General features: G+C 44.0%; 1 protein-coding gene across 24 annotated transcripts in view; it reads right to left on the bottom strand.

Moving 5' to 3' along the window:
* Positions 1-15,083, bottom strand: part of NRXN1 (neurexin 1) — a 1,006,580-nt gene that overhangs the window by 284,344 nt on the left and 707,153 nt on the right. For all 24 annotated transcript variants that reach the window (XM_070429185.1, XM_070429195.1, XM_070429182.1 and 21 more), the window contains one exon: positions 573-754. In XM_070429185.1, coding sequence (XP_070285286.1) covers positions 573-754 — 182 coding nt within the window. The remainder of the gene's footprint in view (positions 1-572; positions 755-15,083) is intronic.

Genomic DNA, 15,083 nt, shown 5'->3' on the forward strand with positions numbered 1-15,083 from the left:
AGGATATAAATGGCATTGTATTTTCTTGACACTTATGTATTAAAAATAAGTGTAAGATAGCACGGAAACAATGTTTTTGCCATTTTCTTTCACTGCCCCAAATATCTTTAAAGTTTCCTTTTCTCCCATCCATGGCATGTAACTTCAGACCATTCCCTATCCAGGCTGGAAAAGACATAAGGACCCTGGATCCATCTCTTTTGATGTCACCGGTATTATAACCCCCGGCTTCCAGCCAGAAGAAACAACATCTACAGGGCTGCCTAAAGGCACTAAAACACACCGAAAATAAACCTTTGTAGACAGATAAGTGAGAGAAATTCACACTTAAAAAAAAAAGCACAATATTTTCTATTATGAAGAACATTTTTTATCAATTATAATAGTAATAGGTATAAGACTTTATTACTCTTGAATGTATTTATATTTTCTGTACCAAAAGTTCTGGTTGCTGGGGAGAGAAACTTAAAACCAACAAACTAATTATAAGTCACTTACCAAACAAACAAACAAACAAACAAAACCCTAACAGTACGAAAAGCAAAGCTTAATCTTATTTTTAAAGTACTTACTATATGCAGCTCTAGGTAGTCCCCCAGGCCAGAAGAACTGTCCACACGCACCAATACAGCTTCTTTCTGAACAGTGCTAAACCCTATGGCCAGTCTGTCTGCTCGTGTACTTGGCCGGTCATTAGGAGGCCATTTATATGTGATTTGTCCACCACCTTTGCTAAAGATATACGTTGTCCCAGCTGGAAAACAAACAAACAAAAAAAACCAATTAGTCCAAATATGTGAGGTATACCTTTTCCCATATTTGTTAGGTTGACATATCAGTAAAGTATTAAATTTATAATATGGCCACATTAAAAACAAACAAACAAACAAAAACTTTGGCAAAGCAAATAAGCAAATAGCAGATTTCAATCACACATTCTCAAGTAAAAGATTTGTTGTATTTTTTTAAAAGAAATATCATGGCAGCTCAGTTTTTAATACACTCATTAAATCTCCCAGCAGGTGTTTCAGAACAAACGGGAGATTATTGCTTTTTCAAAGGAGTTGGACAAGCATAGAATGTAATGGGGTTTTATTTCTTTCTGCCAGTTTTTAAGAAATAGTGTAGTAGGAAACATTGACTTTGGACGCTTGTGAAAGGAGCAGAAACATATATCAACTTGGTCTTGAAACAAGGGCTGCATGCAGATGTGACCGGCCCATGCAGCACAGTGAAGCAAATCGCGACAAATACGCTGCGAATCAACTTTTATGGGGAACGTGTCTGTTCACATATGACAGATGATAACTAATGGATGAACAGCCATAAGCCCCAGTGGTCATGTCAAGAAAATACAGATATTAGATCCCATCCATAGAAGTCAAGTCTTATTTAACAAGCAACATCTAGTAGCTGTCACACTACCCAGCATCATGGAAAGACCCATTCTTTTTCCCCCACAAAGTGAATACTAGTCTTGCAGCACCAAGAATAATGTCATAGCCACACGTGGTGAATGTTCAGACTTTACTTTCTGGTAGTTATGTCAGTAAATTATCCATCTTACTTTAAAAACAGGTGTGTGTTTTTTGCTTTGTTTTTGTTTGTTTTTTTCTAACAGGTTTACTAAGCATCCAAGGCATTAAAGTCTTTTTTATCTTTGCTCCCCTGGAATTTATCTCATTGGGTGCAATAAAATCAATTGTTTCAGTCAGGGTATTTGGAAGAGATATGCAAAGATACATACAATGCAAAGGAGATCTTCTTCCACACACAGAAGTATTTGTTACCACAGGAACAGAACTTAGGGTACAATTTATAGAGGGATGTGTAGCCTTCCAACAACAAAAAATGCCACTACATATTTAATGTGCACCTACTATGTGCTGAACATGATAAGGAGAGCAGTAAGAGCGAATATTAAAATGTAGGCCACAAAACATCTTGTGTCTCTGGAAAAATAGCTTCTACCAAGAGAAAGGCTTATGTGTAAAAGTTGTATGTTCATCGGTATGTTTTCAAGATATCTGCCTATCAAATTTCTATGATTACCAAATTCACCAACTAAGTGAAGTTGACAATATCACACTCATGTATATTTAATTAAATAGCTAAAAATATCAATTTTTTCCCTTTAGTGTATTGTGGAGCCAGCCTTTCTCTGCATTATGTCTAAGTCATTTCCATGGTCCAGTGATCGGCAAACTGCAGCTCGCAAGCTACATGCAGATCTTTGGCCCCTTGAGTGTGGCTCTTCCACAAAATACCACGTGCGGGCGTGCGTACAGTGTGATTGAAACTTCGTGGCCCATGCGCAGAAGTCGGCATTTTGTGGAAGAGCCGGTATTTTGTGGAAGAGCCACACTCAAGGGGCCAAAGAGCCGCATGTGGCTCGCGAGCCGAGGTTTGCTGAGCCGCACTTTGCCGACCACTGGACCCTTGGGAAACTTGAAGCACTGTGCACTCTGCCGGCTGTGCCTGACTGCTTTAAAATGCCTTGGTACATGGTCCTGACCCAAGAAGCGTGTCAGGATGATATTGAATGTAAAAGTGATAGAACAGAAATTTGTGGAAAATGCAACAGTAGAGAGGCTGTGCATGTTTCCATTGCATTTTTTGGATACTAATAAATGAGCGTAGTTTCTCTCTCTCATGTGAGAATAGGTAGGTTATATTTAAAGGCACTAGCCCCTGTGCAAGCGAAGAAAGTTCAGAATATACAGATTTGTGTACCGGGAACGCCATAGCCTTCAGGACCATTAGAAGACTATTCATCTGGATATTAATAAGGAAGCACTATTTGATCAGTATTTTCCTGCTTGGTAATTTTTGTAGGTGATTAAGCGTTCTATGCTTCAGTAACGCCTACATCGATAAAAATAGGACAAGAACATTTAAAAGTGAAGATTTCTTTAAGACACAGATGTGGAGATTCCGTGACCTCTGAATGCTGGTACCTAATTTTATTTTCTCCCTTTTAGTTAACTTTGTTCTCTAATGACTACGTATTTCATGTGAAGTAAGAAAAACATTCAAAACCAGAGATGCTACTTGACGATATAAAACGTATGAGAATCCAGGTGTTTCTCAGACTCACGCAAGGAAGGCAGTGTTGCAAAGCAGCAAATACCTTACATTATCTTACAACATTATCTTACAACAATTTTTCTTTTATTTTCTACTTCTGCGTGGAAAGTAAGGCCAGCATGGCTCCCCTGTTGTATTTGAGGAAATTTAGCCATAAGGATTGGCTTGTTATCTCATGTTGCAAACTTGGTTACCTAGCAGACCTGTAGGAAACCTAGTATCCAGGCTCTGACTCCCGTGTGGGATTTTTTTTTTTAATTACAGAAATGTTTCTGTTATGATAACAAGACGGTCAAAAAAAAGTTAATTGGATATGTCAGTCTGAATTTATCAAGGCCAACTGTTATCATATTCTAATGTCTCATATCCATAAAGTGACATTTGCACTTCATGATCATATACTGTCCTTTCACCTCACAATGCTTTCAAAAAAGAAAAAAAAATCACATATAAATGTGAAATGACAGGACATTTAATATATGTAGGTTAACATTTGGTTTAGGGTACACTTCCCAAACTTATGGAACTACGAAAGTTTCTCGTTGCTCGGTTACAGGACTTGAGGATAATAATTTAAAGTCTTATATTTTCAGCAAGATAAATGTCACAATACAAATATCATTACTCAAGATTTGATTTCGACCTTTCCCAATAAGTGTTACAGCTTGGCCACTAGCATGCTATTAGCTACTCTGTCCTCCTTACAATGACTTTCCAATTTTTTAGGTTTCATCCAAACAAAGCAAAAGCAGTTGTGATACCCTGGGTCAAACAATACAATTATTTCTAGTGTCCTTTTTCTCCAGATAAATCTGAAAGGCAATCTCTCTTCCTTTTTCTTCTGTATGCACAACAATACACTGAATTGTACTCATGGGCACAGTTCCATAATAAGCAAAGGAATTAGATGTCCAGCCATGACACAGTTCTCTCCTACCAACCTCTGTAAGCATCCTGGCTTCCTTTTTTTAAAAAAAAAAAATCACTTCGCATCAAAGTCTACAAAAATCTCTGTGCTCTTAAAGCCCTCATTCCATCAAGATAAGAAATTGCCATCTACTCTCCATTTTGGTAACCTTGAGAATATGAGCATATTCCAACAATAAAATATAGTGGGTCAGATGACTAACATTTCCAAATCTATGTCCTTTAAATTCCATCTTTCTGAACCAAGGGCAATGATGTACTTACTGAAGCAGAATCATTAAGACATTAAGAATGTAAACTCTGGACTCAGGCACAACTGAGCTCAAATTCCAACTGAATCATTTACCAGCTACATGATCTTGACAAAACTATTTATTCTAAGTCTTCTGTTTCCTACCTGAAAAAATAAATCGAGCATAACAACACTATTATCTCATGGAACTTCTATCAGGATTAACTGACATACTGCACAGTAACACTTTAGTCCCACTTCTGGCATATAGTAAGTGCCCAATACATTTTACAGAAAACAGATGAAGTGTTTGTATGTATGTCTGTGGTGAAAAAATAAAATGACTAATATTGCAACATTGTTGCTTTATCTTGCTATAAGAACCTTCAGAAGGAGAACCAAGATGGCGGCGTAGGGAGCGGACCTGTGTGTGCTGCTCTCTCACAGCATCATTGAAACTATCAACTATGAAGTAAACAACCGCCACTCAGAACCATGGGGAAGTTGGCCCAGTGGGAGATCTACAACTGGAGGAAAAGAAAGAAGCGCAGTGAGACTGAGTGGGAGCTACGGAGGCACCAAAACCAGAGGTACGCAGTCACACGCCACGCGGGCTGCAAATGGATTCTCGGTTTTTTACGAACCCTCGAATCCTCTGGGCTTGCTCGGGGCGGGTCTCTGAGGCCCCAGATCCCACAGGGAGAGGCGGCCACGGCCTTGCAGTGGTCGGAGAGCAAGGGAAGCTCTGATACGCGGCTGCTCGCCGGCACCGAGGGACAAGAAATCCTGGTGTCCCGGGGAGGCGAGGGGCGCGGAGACGCCGCCATCGCTATTTCATCCACGCTGGTGACTCCCTGTGACCCCGCCCTACCCTCAGGGCTGTGCCAGAGGCACAAGAGGGAATGACTGTGCTTTTACAAACTCTCAAATCCACTGAGCTGGTTCGGGCGGGTCTCTGAGGCCCCAGGCACCAAGGCGAGAGACTGCACGGCCTTCCAGCGGTCAGAAAGCGAGGGAGGCTCTGGCGCTCGGCTGCTCGCCGGCACTGGGGGACGCAAAGTCCTGGTGTCCTGGATAGGCAAGGGGCCGCTGAGTCTCCGCCCCGGCGACTCCCTGTGATCCCGCCCTACGCAATTTACATTCCCATCTGGGCTGTGCCAGACCCACAAGTAGAAGCGCCTTTTCTTCTGCAAACTTTCAAATCCACTGAGCTGGTTCAGGCAGGATCATGAAGCACCAGACCCTACGGGGAGAGGCAGCACGGCCTTGCAGCCATCAGAAAGCGAGGGAGACTCTGTTGCACAGCTGCTCGCCGGCACTGGGGGACACAAAGCCCTGGCAGAGAGTCAAGGGGCCGCGGAGACTCAGCCAGTGCTATTTGCTCCGCCATGGCGACTCCCTGAGTCTCAGCCTTAATCAATTTACATCCCCATCCAAGCTGTGCCAGGTGCACAAAAAGACCCACCTGCGCTTTTGCAGCCTATCCCAACAAATTGCAGACTTCAACTGCTCGCAGCCATGGGAGACACACTCAAGAAGCAGACCCAGGAGAACCAGGATGGCGGCATAAGGAAGAGACCTGTGCGTGCTACCTCACACAACAACATCGAAACTACCAAATATCAGACAAACACCTATCATACAGAACCATGGGAAACTTGGCCCAGTGGAAGCTCTACAACTGGAAGGAGAGAAAGAACATTGAGACTGAGTAGGATGTGACACCAAGTACAGAGCCCAACCCAACAAACTGCAGATTTCAACTCCTCGCATAGAAAGAAGCGCATTGAGACTGAGTAGGATGTGCTGAAGCACCAAGTACAGAGCCCATCCCAGCAGGCTGCAGATTTCAGCTCCTTGCATAGGGAGGGACGCAATCGGGGGGCAGAGTCGGGGCCGGGGCCGGCCAGGGCTGGGCCTGACTCGGCCGGCACTGTGGAACTGCTGTACCAGCAAGCGCACAAACATGCCCACTGGTCCCAGTCTCTGGTGGGGCGCTGCGGGTCAGCAGACAGGCAGTCTGTGCACTTGGTGGAGGGCAGGAGCGCTGGATGTGCAACCACCAGGAATGCCTGGAGATTTTGTCTAGTGGGGAGCCTCCGGCAGGGGACAGAGGACCAAACTTCCTGTTTCCCCGGTAAGGCTGGGATGGCCCCGGTGAGGTTGAAACGGCCCGGGTGTGGTAGGGACGACCCCAGTCAGGTCGCAACGGCCCCGGTGTGGTAGGGACAACCCCGGTGAGGTTGAAACGGCCCCCGTGAGGTAGGGACGACCCCAGTCAGGTCGAAACGACCCCGGTGTGGTAGGGACGACCCCGGTGAGGTTGAAACGGCCCCCGTGAGGTAGGGACGACCCCAGTCAGGTCGAAACGGCCCCGGCGTGGTAGGGACGACCCCGGTCAGGTTGAAACGGCCCCCGTGAGGTAGGGACGACCCCAGTCAGGTCGAAACGGCCCCGGCGTGGTAGGGACAACCCCGGTCAGGTTGAAACGGCCCCCGTGAGGTAGGGACGACCCCAGTCAGGTCGAAACGGCCCCGGCGTGGTAGGGACAACCCCGGTCAGGTTGGAACAGCCCCGGTGTGGTAGGGACAACCCCGGTGAGGTTGAAACGGCCCCCGTGAGGTAGGGACGACCCCAGTCTGGTCAAAACGGCCCCGGTGTGGTAGGGACGACCCCGGTGAGGTTGAAACAGCCCCCGTGAGGTAGGGACGACCCCAGTCAGGTCGAAACGGCCCCGGTGTGGTAGGGACGACCCCGGTGAGGTTGAAACAGCCCCCGTGAGGTAGGGACGACCCCAGTCAGGTCCAAACGGCCCCGGTGTGGTAGGGACGACCCCGGTGAGGTTGAAACAGCCCCCGTGAGGTAGGGACGACCCCAGTCAGGTCCAAACGGCCCCGGTGTGGTAGGGACAACCCCGGTCAGGTTGAAACGGCCCCCGTGAGGTAGGGACGACCCCGGTGAGGTTGAAACGGCCCCCGTGAGGTAGGGACGACCCCAGTCAGGTCGAAACGGCCCCGGTGTGGTAGGGACGACCCCGGTGAGGTTGAAACAGCCCCCGTGAGGTAGGGACGACCCTAGTCAGGTCGAAACGGCCCCGGCGTGGTAGGGACAACCCCGGTCAGGTTGAAACGGCCCCCGTGAGGTAGGGACGACCCCGGTGAGGTTGAAACGGCCCCCGTGAGGTAGGGACGACCCTAGTCAGGTCGAAACGGCCCCGGCGTGGTAGGGACAACCCCGGTCAGGTTGAAACAGCCCCCGTGAGGTAGGGACGACCCCAGTCAGGTCGAAACGGCCCCGGTGTGGTAGGGACGACCCCGGTGAGGTTGAAACAGCCCCCGTGAGGTAGTGACGACCCCAGTCAGGTCGAAACGGCCCCGGCGTGGTAGGGACAACCCCGGTCAGGTTGAAACGGCCCCCGTGAGGTAGGGACGACCCCGGTGAGGTTGAAACGGCCCCCGTGAGGTAGGGACGACCCCAGTCAGGTCGAAACGGCCCCGGTGTGGTAGGGACGACCCCGGTGAGGTTGAAACAGCCCCCGTGAGGTAGGGACGACCCCAGTCAGGTCGAAACGGCCCCGGCGTGGTAGGGACAACCCCGGTGAGGTTGAAACGGCCCCCGTGAGGTAGGGACGACCCTAGTCAGGTCGAAACGGCCCCGGCGTGGTAGGGACAACCCCGGTCAGGTTGAAACAGCCCCCGTGAGGTAGGGACGACCCCAGTCAGGTCGAAACGGCCCCGGTGTGGTAGGGACGACCCCGGTGAGGTTGAAACAGCCCCCGTGAGGTAGGGACGACCCCAGTCAGGTCGAAACGGCCCCGGCGTGGTAGGGACAACCCCGGTGAGGTTGAAACGGCCCCCGTGAGGTAGGGACGACCCTAGTCAGGTCGAAACGGCCCCGGCGTGGTAGGGACAACCCCGGTCAGGTTGAAACGGCCCCCGTGAGGTAGGGACGACCCCAGTCAGGTCGAAACGGCCCCGGTGTGGTAGGGACAACTCCGGTCAGGTTGAAACAGCCCCGGTGTGGTAGGGACAACCCCGGTCAGGTTGAAACGGCCCCCGTGAGGTAGGGACGACCCCAGTCAGGTCGAAACGTCCCCGGCGTGGTAGGGACAACCCCGGTCAGGTTGAAACGGCCCCCGTGAGGTAGGGACGACCCCAATCAGGTCGAAACGGCCCCGGTGTGGTAGGGACAACCCCAGTCAGGTTGAAACAGCCCCGGTGTGGTAGGGACAACCCCGGTGAGGTTGAAACGGCCCCCGTGAGGTAGGGACGACCCCAGTCAGGTCGAAACGGCCCCGGTGTGGTAGGGACAACCCCGGTCAGGTTGAAAAGGCCCCGGTGTGGTAGCGATAACCCCAGTCAGGTTGAAACGGCCCTGGTGTGGTAGGGACGACCCGGTGAGGTTGAAACGGCCCTGGTGAGGCTCAGACGGCCCTGGTGAGGTTGAGACTACTCCAGTGAGGTTGGGACAAATAAAGGGGACCAGTATGGACTGAAGAACAGGGGTAGATACAGAAGCAGAGCAACATTGAACAGAATGTTAAACTACAATGGGGAGCCTGGGGAGGGTTGGGGGGGGGATTAAGAGACCAACTGAAGGACTTATATGCATGCATATAAGATTAACCAATGGACACAAGACACGGGGCGGGGGGGGGCGGGGGGTAGGGGCCGGGGGAATGTCATGGGGGGGAAAAAGGAGACATATGTAATACTCTTTGTAATACTTTAAGAAATAAAAATTATTATAAAAAAAAAAAAAAAAAAAAAAAAAAAAAAAAAAGAACCTTCAGAAAAGTTTAACTTATTTCAAAGTTATGTTCAAACCAAATGCCTTTTAAGAAATGACTTTCCTAGACCCCCATTTTTATTAGTCTTTTCAGTATTTCATTCCTTGGATTAGCACTTTTTTTCATAAAAACCCATTATATCATCCATTACTTACATCCACTAATAATTGACGATGGGAAGGATATTAAATTGCATCAAATGGGAGCTTTCATGAGAAAAATAGTATTAGTTCATCACCATAAAGCATCTAGGATGGGAAGAATTATAGCTTGATGCAAAAAACTGACTGTGACTGTTAAATAAAGAAGTAAGCCTATACAAGATAAACTGCAATCTAGCTTTATTTTTAAATTTTTATTTTTATAGGAACATCTTTTATGTTATAAGTGAATTCAATGTGCAGCAACAGTGCATCTTAATCAGTTGCAAGCATTTTATCGACATGGCGGAATGTATCGCCGTCATTATTATTATGCCTGTTTCTATATGCAAGCACTGACACTTCAGTGCCATGACTACTAATGGATTTATTGCGGATTAACCTTGACATCCCTCACATCACTGAATGTATGGGTGACTCAAACCCAAAGTGGTTTTCAGCAATCTCCACATTTAACACTTGGAGTGGGGGAAACGAGTTAAGTCGGCTCGCGTGAATTGCGCGTACTCCGCGGGAGCCATCTTAACTCGGTTCATATAGATTTGCGGTGGAGTGCGGGAAACGTGTAAACTCGGGCCGATTGTAACTGCGTATTACCAAATATTTGTTTGTTTGCCGTTCACAAAGATACCTACCTGCGTATGCGAACCGTTTCATACCCATTGGGGTAATAGGTATCATAAAAATCCCTGATTTTGCGCGGGAAACCTAAATAATTGCCCGCGCCAGCTTATATTTTGGCGGGAAATTCACCCCACACCGGAGTGTTAAGTAGTGCAGCAAGTCTACACTCATCACTCCAAATTGATTAACAAAGCTGGCTCCATCAGATGCAATTTAGCAGTATCCATGTACTTTACACTGCAAAAAGTGTTTGTACAATTTACACATGGGGTCTTATTTCTAATGTCTGAACTTCCTGTGATTTTAGAAGAAGAAATATCTTTAGACTTTATTTAACATATATTTACATAGGGGACTCTCTTCCCTTCTTCTCTTTCTTGCCAACCATTTCCTCCCTAAATGTGCTCACTTCTGCCTCACATGTTCCTGAAAAAGCTAGTATACTCCCCCAAACGAACTGAATGTTTCTGAAAAAGAAAACCAATAAGCATGTACAGGTATGGCTTGATTAGTGGTTGCTCTGGATCCTTGCTACATGAACAATAATATAATTAACTTCTGAATAGATTAGCTTCTAATTCTTAACATAACTAAATGAATAAAAGATTCTTTTCTGAAATCCTATAATTCTTCAAAAGTCATTGTGTAGCCAACACGAAACATTTAGGCCATTATGATTCTATTAAGTGTAACAGGGATATATAACACTTTTTCCAGTGAAAGTTTGCCAGGTAGTCAGATGGAAATTAAAAGTAAAACACTTACAAATAAGGGGAGCTATTATTCTTTCTACAACCATGTCAACAGGCTGCTCTTAAATGTAAATTTGCTGAACAGCTTTTACCTATGGAAGTATTCTTTCGAGTAAAGTTCATATAAAGCAAAAACAATAAGGCCACCTTATATGAAAAATAAGTTTTAGACTATGGAAAATTTTTTTAAAGTGGTGAAACTTAAAAAAAATAAGAACAAATCTTAACCCTACATGTACACTAAAATAACAACTTATTACAGTTAATTGTCTTTCTCTGTTTCTGTACAATTTTTGTGAGACCACAAAGAATTCTTTCATGAAACTTAGCACAATAGCTTCCTAATGTTAAAATTTCTGACAGGAGCTTTAAAAACTCAGGAAATGTGGACATTTTAAGAGGAGAGAGGAATGGACTCAGAGTAATAGGAGTTCCTACCTATAATATGTAACCACCTCTAATTTTAGAAAGTAATTGACAACAATTACCAAGATTGAGAAGAGATAGCCTTCAATGGTTACGGAGCTCCTACAGATGCAGAAATATTAGAAAATGAAAATAAAGACCAAACGTATATCATAATTTAAGACTCCTCGTGGAAGATGCAGGCTTATGAGAATGGACAAATGCATTACAACTAGCTACAGGGCATGGGAAATGAGACAGGGTTTTCACCCCTGGACCTAGTGAAAGAAAGCAGGTAGGTCCTTAATATGACAAGCAGGGCAAGAAACATTGCATGCCGCTGAAATGGCTTAGAAATAAACCTGTAGTCTGAATCAGACCAAAGAAAGTAAACTCGGGAAGAGTTGAGATGTTTTCCAAATAATGAAAGCCTAATCAAGTAGGCTCACAATGACATTCAAGATAGTAGGGACGATGGGAGGTTTTTCATAAGTGGCAAGTCGCATGCTCCATCAGAACCCTAGACTCCTAGGAATTAAGAAAATGAATTATTTTTTTTTAAAGTTTGTGGACTATTTACAAAATTAAATGCAAACTGAGAAAAACAGGAAATGCCAACATTGGGAACACCCAGTTTTCCTGCATTGGAATCTCCTAGGAGGGACACTGTGAGGGGTCAGTGCACACATGCTATTCTATTAAACACGAATCGTGAACTCGGTTCAAGTTCTTTCACTAAAAACTCTCGAAGCCCATGCAAATCAGGAATATTGCCAGACTCTCAGGGTCCATGGGGTCTCGTGAGGCTTTAACAATTAACATCTGCCAAACTTCCAATGGGATCAAAGGAGGCTGAACCACTCAGACTCCTCAGTAAACCTGGGAGCCTGGAAGCAGAGAGCGTCTCCCCACTAAGCAGCCTATACAAGATCCAGCTCTCCTCCAGCCAAGATGCCATTTTAAAATAAAAACGTGGTGTGTGCTTATTCAATAAGAAATTTTAATTAAAATAAAACTATCAAGAAAATGGAACTGCAAAAAGCTATCATGATTCCTATGAGGTTAACAACCATTCCTCTCAAACGTAATTTCAATAGTAATTATGTATTTCAATGAGAAAATAAGAACATTTTTCCCTTTGCCTATTGGCCCAAAACTTTTCTCTAATAAAAATCGTTTTCTATTAAATATTCCATATTTTTCTAGTCTATATGTCCTATAATAAAAAAAAATCCTATATTCTTGTGATCTGGGAAAGAATAATATATTTATAAATGCATCATGTATATTTTTCATTTTGATATTTGACATTTTCATATTTTGACATTTATGGAAAGAACATGCTATGTGGAAAAAAGTATCAATTATTTTGAAACCAAGCATGCTCCTTTCTAATAACTGTAATAATTCTTTAGAATCGGAGTGGAGTCATGGCTGACCGACCTTGTCCATGTCTTAGGCATGTATTCAGGGGTTCCACAAATAGTACCCAGCCCGTGTGATGTGGGGAGGCTCAAAGCTTCCGGAATGACACTTAGCAGAAATGATTCATTCATATTCTGACATTTTCCGAGTCGCGCCTGAATCTTTACAAGGTGTGAGGCCTTTGCGAAGCCTTATTGTAGGCATCTGCCTCCAAAGCCATCCAAGCGTTTGGCTCATTCTGAGGCCTCAGATTTGCGGAACAGGGGTGCAGAAGACAAATTTTTGTTATTAATACTATAATCCCTCTATTCTACACCTCAGAGTTCCTCTCATTTAACATCATCCGGCCTGTCTGCTATATTTAAGTCATTTTCTCCCCTCCCCAGACCCAGCTAAAACTATTTGCTAGTTATTTTGGACCGGAACTGGATAGAATATTAGCTTCTGACTTAGAAGTGGCATCAAATTGAGCTCCAACTCTATCACCTAGGCATTCACAAGTGGAATACAGCTTTTCCTCCCGAAGTAACTTTTGCTCTTGCTGGTTTATGCTTCTCTGCTGCATGCCTAGCTTTCTTTTTCAGTCCTGCATCCCACTCTCATTCCTCTGTATCTACAGAACTTATTTTTAACTTATGAACTATTATATATTAGAGATGTCTTTTATTGAAATTTCTATCTTAAAAGTATGTCAACTGAAGAGAGTAGATTTCATTTTTGGTATCTTCATGAAACTCATGTGCTTTTATTCAGTTATCAATCATGAACAAGGACATAATATATTCCTTAAACTATGTGGGGAATATTGATACAATAATGAATAACATAAGGCTCCTGGTTCTCAGATGCGTATAACAAATTTCATGCTTACATCCGTTAACAAAATGGAACGAATGTCTGTAGTTGTATAAGAAATCTAGAGAAATTCACCAAATACAACAAGCTCAAATGAGGGAATAGATTGCCTAGAACAGTGGTCGGCAAACTGCGGCTCGCGAGCCACATGCGGCTCTTTGGCCCCTTGACTGTGGCTCTTCCACAAAATACCACATGTGGGCGCTCATGTACAGTGCGATTGAAACTTCATGGCCCATGCGCAGAAGTCAGTATTTTGTGGAAGAGCCACACTCAAGGGGCCAAAGAGCCACATGTGGCTCACGAGCCGCAGTTTGCCCACCACTGTCCTAGAACACTCTGATAATGAATACCATTCTCCATTTCATTATGTCAGAGCAAGGAATAGCTGTGATGAGTCATAAGGCTCTTCAACCAGGTAATGGTGAACATAAGAGAGTCGGTACCTGTTCTTACAATTTATTTGAATAGACTATCCCAAAGATCTCCATATTTTATAGGGAAAAGCAGGATGTAGCCTGCTAGTCCTTAGGTTTTAAGAATGTATAATCATCAGAAAAACCGATGAGGCAGCACTGTACCCAGGTGATCAAAATTGCCACCACCAGAAATGGAATATATCTAATTCAGATCCTCCAAACATGATATGCTGAGAAGGGCACAACATCATTTCTGTACCGTTTTTGCCAAAAATGCATAGCCTCAGTCTAATCCTAAGAACGCATCCAAGAAACTCAAATTGCAGACATTCTACAAAATAACTGGCAGCATTCCTCAAATGAGTCAAGATTAGGGACATCAGAAAAAGAATGAAAAACTCCCAAATTGGAGGGGAGCAAGGACACATGACAACTAGAGGCAATGTGAGATCTCGGTTTAGATCCTGAACCACGGAAAAGACCATAATTGGGACAACTGGTAATTTTTTAAATAAGGTCTTTAGTTTAGTTAATATCATTATGTCAATGTTGATTTCCTTGTTTCAATTACTGGACTATAGTTATGTAAGATGTGAACTTTGGGGGAGGTAGCTGAAAGGATAAGGAAAACCTGTGTTTTACTTCTATACTTTCTTTATAAATCTAAAATTATTTCAGAACAATTTTCAAAGGGAATGTATTAATCACGAAAAACAATTTAGGATTTGAATAAGACTGTTGATGGTGGGCTTTTGTGAAACACAGGTAGCTTGAAAAATCCCTAGCTCTTGAAATGAAGTGTAACTGGAGATTTTGCTTGGCTATGAGAACCAGAGGGCATTTGGAAGTAGGTGGAAGACTTACATATTTTTCTACATATAAGAAATTTGCTTATAACATAGCTTGTTGTAAACAAACCATAATTAAGTCTTTAAAATGAAGGTACTTAAAAATTCAGATTAAATAAAAGCCTAAATAGAACAGTCAAATCTGAGATCAGTTCACCCAGTAGACCAAGTACTCATTCATCCAGTTATCTATTCATTTATCAGGGTGGATCAACGTAGAAGTCACTGAAATTCTTATGAAATAGTTTCCAGCCCTAAAATCATGTAGGTAAATAGCCTTGAGATAAAATGTGCTTGTCCAATCTTATTTAAACTGACTCAAATTAGTGTGTGAGCTAATTCTTTTCATAAGTTTGAAATCTAAGAGGGACACTAGTGTTATGAAGAGGCAAAAAAACACACAAAACAGTACAGATGTTAACATATGTTTTTCTAATATATTCTGATAATTACATGTGTAAAAAGAAGTATATACAGTTGTTGTGATAGAAGAGATGAGTCAAAAGACAGGGAATTTTGGTCATTTTAGAGGGAAGATTTATATTACTTCTAACTTAAT

This window comes from Myotis yumanensis, unplaced genomic scaffold, assembly GCF_028538775.1.
Source record: "Myotis yumanensis isolate MYYU_CA2020_CCGP unplaced genomic scaffold, mMyoYum1.0.hap1 SCAF_11, whole genome shotgun sequence".
NCBI lineage: Eukaryota > Metazoa > Chordata > Mammalia > Chiroptera > Vespertilionidae > Myotis > Myotis yumanensis.